At 39.2% G+C, this 8,135-nt stretch overlaps 1 protein-coding gene across 1 annotated transcript in view; it reads left to right on the top strand.

The window, feature by feature from the left end:
- Nucleotides 1–8,135, top strand: part of LOC139752777 (protein turtle homolog B-like) — a 637,105-nt gene that overhangs the window by 541,347 nt on the left and 87,623 nt on the right. The window contains 2 exon segments of the mRNA XM_071668690.1: nucleotides 2,822–2,952; nucleotides 5,025–5,184. Coding sequence (XP_071524791.1) covers nucleotides 2,822–2,952; nucleotides 5,025–5,184 — 291 coding nt within the window.

The following is an 8,135-nucleotide window of genomic DNA, read 5'->3' as shown; positions in this document are numbered from 1 at the left end:
AGATATAGATATAGATATAGATATAGATATAGATATAGATATAGATATAGATATAGATATAGATATAGATATAGATATAGATATAGATATAGATATAGATATAGATATAGATATAGATATAGATATAGATATAGATATAGATATAGATATAGATATAGATATAGATATAGATATAGATATAGATATAGATATAGATATAGATATAGATATAGATATAGATATAGATATAGATATAGATATAGATATAGATATAGATATAGATATAGATATAGATATAGATATAGATATAGATATAGATATAGATATAGATATAGATATAGATATAGATATAGATATAGATATAGATATAGATATAGATATAGATATAGATATAGATATAGATATAGATATAGATATAGATATAGATATAGATATAGATATAGATATAGATATAGATATAGATATAGATATAGATATAGATATAGATATAGATATAGATATAGATATAGATATAGATATAGATATAGATATAGATATAGATATAGATATAGATATAGATATAGATATAGATATAGATATAGATATAGATATAGATATAGATATAGATATAGATATAGATATAGATATAGATATAGATATAGATATAGATATAGATATAGATATAGATATAGATATAGATATAGATATAGATATAGATATAGATATAGATATAGATATAGATATAGATATAGATATAGATATAGATATAGATATAGATATAGATATAGATATAGATATAGATATAGATATAGATATAGATATAGATATAGATATAGATATAGATATAGATATAGATATAGATATAGATATAGATATAGATATAGATATAGATATAGATATAGATATAGATATAGATATAGATATAGATATAGATATAGATATAGATATAGATATAGATATAGATATAGATATAGATATAGATATAGATATAGATATAGATATAGATATAGATATAGATATAGATATAGATATAGATATAGATATAGATATAGATATAGATATAGATATAGATATAGATATAGATATAGATATAGATATAGATATAGATATAGATATAGATATAGATATAGATATAGATATAGATATAGATATAGATATAGATATAGATATAGATATAGATATAGATATAGATATAGATATAGATATAGATATAGATATAGATATAGATATAGATATAGATATAGATATAGATATAGATATAGATATAGATATAGATATAGATATAGATATAGATATAGATATAGATATAGATATAGATATAGATATAGATATAGATATAGATATAGATATAGATATAGATATAGATATAGATATAGATATAGATATAGATATAGATATAGATATAGATATAGATATAGATATAGATATAGATATAGATATAGATATAGATATAGATATAGATATAGATATAGATATAGATATAGATATAGATATAGATATAGATATAGATATAGATATAGATATAGATATAGATATAGATATAGATATAGATATAGATATAGATATAGATATAGATATAGATATAGATATAGATATAGATATAGATATAGATATAGATATAGATATAGATATAGATATATATATATATATATATATATATATATATATATATATATATATAGTATATATATAGATAGATAGATAGATATAGATATAGATATATGACTTTGCCGTAGCATTATTCTTGCCATCGTTTCATGGAGTGTATTCGTCCTTCCAGCGAGATAGGTGTAGTATAACACCTGCCTCTTATTATCAGGCTGGGTGGAAATCATTATTATTATTAACCCTCCCACCAACAAGCTAGATGGAGTACTCTTCCTTCCATCAGTGAGCTAGATGGAATGTTATCCATCTCGATAATCCGATCTCGCACTGGCCTTTCGGGGGGTGAGGTTACGCCTGGGTTGCGTGAGGAGGTCGGGAGATGAGTGAATTCCGATGGATCTCGCAGGAGACGTGGTCCACCATGGGCCCAGACTCTAGACTGATTTGCATACACAGCTGTCCTGGGTATACAACTGCCACAAGGGGTGGAGGGGATGGTTAGAGATCGATATGGTGCTACTGTTGTTTTGGTTTGAAAGAAATTAGATATGGTATTACTATTCTTTTCGTGTGAAAGAAATGACGTATTTCAGAGAAAGATTCTGTGAGAGGGAAAGATAAAAAGAGACAGACACAGACAGTAAAGTGTGTACGTATGATTGATTACCCACGACGATGCTTTGTCATAACCCAGGGCTCCCGCGTAGTGCCCACCGCAGGAAAATTTAGAATTAAAGAGTACCGAGTCGTGCGAGATAACGGGTCGTCGAGTGTTACGTGTAAGATGGAAAGAGAGAGAGAGAGAGAGAGAGAGAGAGAGAGAGAGAGAGAGAGAGAGAGAGAGAGTGAGAGAGAGAGTATGCTAGCAACCCGCGAGTATGAGTGATGCAAACCTGGGCCAGGGAGGGAAACTTGACAGTTACTGCAGAGGTGACTCAAGAACGCCTACCCCCCTACTACATGTAAGGGAGAGAGAGAGAGAGAGAGAGAGAGAGAGAGAGAGAGAGAGAGAGAGAGAGAGAGAGAGAGTGAGAGAGAGAGAGTGCTAGCAACCCGCGATTATGTGTGATGCAAACCTGGGCCAGGGAGGGAAACTTGACAGTTACTGCAGAGGTGGCTCAAGAACGCCTACCCCCCTACTACATGTTGGTGGAGAGAGAGAGAGAGAGAGAGAGAGAGAGAGAGAGAGAGAGAGAGAGAGAGAGAGAGAGAGAGAGATAGTGAAGGGGAGCCTCACTACCCATCTCCCCTGCAGACAAGCCCGTGGTGACCCTGCAGATGGGCAGCAGTCTGGTGCCGGAGAACATCAAGGAGGGCGATGACGTCTACTTCGAGTGCCACATCAACGCCAACCCGGTCGTCCACCGCGTCTTCTGGTACCACAACGTAAGTCTTCAACCACCGTCAATATTTACCATCCCAGGATAGCACACACACACACACACACACACACACACACACACACACACACACACACACACACACACACACACACACACACGCTGTCCTGGGATATTATTTCAAGAAGAAAAAGAAAAGAAAACGAATCTTGTTTAGTTAATGAGATACTATCTTATTATATCATTCTGATCAATATATTCACGTTTTCTTATTCTGTGTTTTAAGATTTTCAGTCTTGAGTTACCGATAAGATATAGAGTTTCCAGCTGTAAACTCAGCCTTGTTCCCCGTCTAGGTATATAACTAATGATTATTTCCCGATATTCTTACCCCGGAAGATAATATTTCTAACGCCAGTTCATTAAGAAAATTTTCCTAATGAGAAAACTTTTCCTTGAGAGTTTGTTTTTCTTTTTTTACGATCTCTCTCTCTCTCTCTCTCTCTCTCTCTCTCTCTCTCTCTCTCTCTCTCTCTCTCTCTCTCTCTCTCCAGTCTCTTTCCGCTCCTGATTTCTTCCTTCTGTTTCCCTGTACGTCGATCATTGGCTTTGGTGGACTTGGAAAGGCCCGACGCATTAGGGGATGTAAGTGAAGTGCATCGTGGCACTTTATATATATATATATATATATATATATATATATATATATATATATATATATATATATATATATATATATATATATATATATATATATATATATCATCACCTTCCATTAGTTGGGCCTACAAGAACAGGAGGAGGAGGAGGAGTGTATAGTGCTACGGCGAGGTTGCAAGAGCCCCAGGAAGCGTCTTTGGAGGAATTACAGGAAACCAGGAGGCGCTGGACTCTCGCTTCGGGGTAGTGAGTGAGCCAAGGGTCAGTGTGCAAGGGAGGCTGGCTGGGGGAGGTCGGTCAATATGAAGTACACTAATGAAGCCTGGGAGGTGTGGTGGCCAGGGGGAGTTGAGGCACAAGGTAAGGAGCCAGAGGCGAGGTGCTCTGATGACGGTGGCGAGAGACGGGAGAACAGGGCGCCGTCTTCTGACTGGAGGCGGAACAGCAGAGCAGAGCAGAGAGAGAGAGAGAGAGAGAGAGAGAGAGAGAGAGAGAGAGAGAGAGAGAGAGAGAGAGAGAGAGAGAGAGAGGAAGAACACTTGGTGAGGCAGAGAGAAGTCACGAGAGTTAAAAAGAGAAGAGGCCAGAGAGGAACAGAGAATAGCGTATTCGTGGACGCCAAGGAAGGTAGAGAGGCTAAAGGAGGCTAGGGTGTTATGGTCGGTAGAGCACCAAGGCTGATGAAGGTCCCATGATGGAGATAAGGAACAGAGGAATGTACAGAATCCAAGAGAGATATAGAGAAACCAAGGGCGGAGGAGAAACCAAGGGAGGTAATGAAACCACGGGAGACATATATATACTAAGGGAGGAGGAAAAGAAACCAACTTTGAGAAATCAAGGGGAGAGAAGAAATTATGATGAATAAGAAGGGATAGACGACTAAGGAAGGTATAGAAGGGGATAAAGAGAAACCAAAGAGGGAGAGAAGTGTAAGAGAATCCGAAAGGACGCGAGGAAACATACCAAAGGGGAGAAAGAGGACAGCAAAGGGGAGCAGGAGGGTACCGAGAGAAAGGGAGATGAAAGAGGTACAAGAAAAACTGGAGGAGGGGAGGAGGGCAACAGAAGATGGGGGTATGGTGTTGTCATGACTGTCGAAGAAGTGGAAAAAAAAAATTTGGTTACAATCAATGTTCAACAACAGAGACGGCTGGTGGGGTTGGTTAGGGGTGGGCAGGTTGGTCACTTTGTGAATTACTCGGGCAAGATGGAAGAGTATTATGGTGGTGAGGGTAACGCGAGGTAGGGAGAGCACACTGCTAGGGTGAGAGGAGGCAGGGAGAGCACACTGCTAGGGTGAGAGGAGGCAGAGAGAGCACACTGCTAGGATGAGGGGAGGCAGGGAAAATACTTGTTCAGTGTGAAGGAAAAATGGAGGGAAAACACAGGTTTATTATAAAGGGAGAGAGCAAGAACACCAGGGACGTCACACTAACCTTTCCTTCCCTCCTGCAGGGGTCACCCGTGGAGCACCGCGTCACCAAGGGCGTCATCCTCCAGAACCAGACACTGGTGCTGCAGCAGATCACCCGGGAGGCGGCTGGACTGTACACCTGCGCCGCGGTCAACCTCGAGGGAGAGGGAGAGAGTCAACCTGTCAACCTCAGAGTCATGTGTGAGTTGTTACTCTCAACCTCTTGACCTCATGCCTGTCAACCGTATTGAGTCATGGAGCAGATATTACCGTCAACCTCTTCGTCACACGTCATTACCGTCGACCTTAAGAGACAGGTCGAGTTTGTCGCACACACACACACACACACACACACACACACACACACACACACACACACACGGCAGCCGTGGGGCTTCAGGTAAAAAGGGGAAGAAAGTTATCGTGAAGACAGAGTTGGACGCCAAAACTCCAAGTGTTTTGTCTCGCGAAATATTAAATTTACTCGAGACATTTCTGGTCATTGTTTACAAGTTAGCCCAGACCGTCTGGGGAAGGCTGGATATCACCAGATGATTTTTATGTCAACAGGAAATTCCTCGTCGTCTGCCACACAAATACTGCATATTTAAAAAGGAAAAAAAAAATAGGAGTTGCTTCGTTCTCAGTTAATTTTCTTGGGGAAAATGTTTTATGGGTCATTTATAAGTGTCTTTTTACCTAGCTCACTACTTTAAAGATTTAGTATAAGTACCTTGCCATATGATGAATTACAGTTCACAATTGTTCCACACACACACACACACACACTTGTTCGCCGTTTTCCACACTAAGAGGTAGCGCCAAGACCAGACGAGGCTTACTTTATAAGTCATAAGTATCTAGCATATAGTTTGACATGGTATAAGTGTCTGTGATCACGGTTACGTATGTGTAATTCGTAGTCAAAGTAGCTCTTTGATATCAGGACGGTACAAATCTTGGATTTGATAATCTTAAGGTCAGGTCAAAGTTCAAGACTTCATAACCAAGGGGGTCGTGCCCTCTTTGTTCTCAAAGGTCGTACCGTCTTGATCAAAGGATTGTACCTTCGTGCTCAAGGGTCACATCGTCCTACATATGTGTTTGTGTGTGTGTCTGTGTCTGTGCGAATGTCACTGTCTGTTGCTGTAAGTCTGTAATTCGTAAGAGAACCGTAGCTACAGTAGTAAAGAAGCTATAACTTTAATTAGCAACAAAGCTATAGTTTTAGTTAGTAAGGCAGCCATAGATTAAGTTAGTAAAGCAGTCATAGCTTTAGCTAGTAAAGAAGACTTGGCTTTGACTTTTTTTTTTTTTTAAGTTGGAGTCTCCAGTCTCGGACAAAAGTCCACTTTGAGGCCAGGCCTTAATTGGAATGTGAAGAGGGTTAATGAAAGAGAGGAATAGGAAAAGAGAAAAAAATGTCCTGAGAATTTCAGAGGAAATGGAAAACCTGCCTTTTAAAAAGGATCAGGTCGTAGTTGTTATGAAAGCCACGAGGAAGCAGAGAATTTCAGAGCTTCAAGGTGCAGGGTAAGAAACAGATATCAAAACGGCCCATCCTAGGGTTGGCAGCGGCCACACAGTATGCGAGAGAGGATGAAACAGACTCGAAGAAAGAGGAGGCTTGCACTGTTAAGTCGTCGGCACATGATAGTAATCACACTCAAATGTAGAAGGAAGAAAATCACTCATGAATAAGGAAGAGTGTAAGAGACAAAACAGACCCTTGAGGAACACCGCAGTTGATAGGGATTGGAGAGATGATAACCCATTAACATCTATAGAATAGAGAGGAAGGGAAGCAAAAAGAGGAAAGCTTGGAGATGAGACTCTGGTGACATGCCTTGCCATAAGCTTTGGAAATATCGAGGACAATTACGTAGACGTTAGTAACATACGAAAGGAGCAGTGGGCCTTGACTTACGGAAGCCACACTGATGATCTGAAATAAAGACTGTGAGATTGAAGATGTTTGAGGATGTGGGAATTGAGGATGGGTTAAAAGACCTTGGATATTGTAGAAGTCAGAGCAACAGGGTGATATTTGGAGAGGTTAGATCGGTCACCTTTCTCTGGGATGGGATGTACCAGTGCATGTTTTAATGAAGGAAGAAAAGTTTCCGTTTTTAAGACAAAAACGGAATAGACGAGCAAGCACAGAAGCAAAATTGGGAAGCACACACTTTCAACATTCGGCGGTGGATTCCACCATGTCCATAAGCTTTGCTTGTGTACAGAGAGATTAGTGCTTCTCAGGCAATGCGAGAAGAGATTACAGAGAGGGTCATAGGGTTAGGAAGAGGAGCATCATAGGGTGAAGGAATGTTAGAATAGTCATCTAAGACAAAGTGAAGGAGGAAAAGAATATCTAGAAAAGCTGTTTTGCTAACACGAGAGAAAACTATAGTGACGTCAGAACGGATAAGTAAGGGAGCCATAGTTTTAGTTAGTCGGGCAGCAATAGCTTTGGTTATCAAGACAGCCATAGCTTTGGTTTGGAAAGGTAACCATAGCTTAGATAGCAAGGGAGCCATTGATCTAGATGGTAAGGGAGCCATAGCTATAGCTAGTAAGGCAGTCATATATTTAGTTAGCGAGGGAGCCATAGTTTTAGAAAAGTAAGGGAGCCATAGCTATAGCTAGTAAGGCAGCCATATATTTAGTTAGCGAGGGAGCCATGGCTTTAGCCAGCAAGAAAATCATTAGAGATTACATACTTAATTGGCAGCTCATCATCCGGCAGCCAAGCAACATGATACCTCGCCGACAGACCACAGTCCCTTTGTAGTCTCAGGCCAGGTTATCTGACCCACCCCATCAAGTGGTATTCTTAAATCTTCCAGGAGCATTGTCTTCCCTCTGCGTCTTTGACATTCCTTAGTCGTCGTATTTTTACACGTGTACTACCAGCCAGCCACGTTAATCTCGCTTTTCGTATTCTTGTTATTACCCCGACGTTCTACACTTCATTATCCTCATTTCTCATAAAGTCATTCATTCCTGAGACTAATTCTCAATAGATTCACGTCAGTTAAGACCTGGCCTCCCAGTTTTCCTTGGTGAGTGTCAAGAAGGACAACAAAAAATCCACCCGCGTGAATATTTTCGTGTCTTACATGCCGAGAATTTTACATTTGAAATGACTCGAA

This window comes from Panulirus ornatus, chromosome 13 (assembly GCF_036320965.1).
Source record: "Panulirus ornatus isolate Po-2019 chromosome 13, ASM3632096v1, whole genome shotgun sequence".
Taxonomy (NCBI): Eukaryota; Metazoa; Arthropoda; class Malacostraca; order Decapoda; family Palinuridae; genus Panulirus; species Panulirus ornatus.
This window is presented reverse-complemented; position numbering and strand designations above follow the sequence as displayed.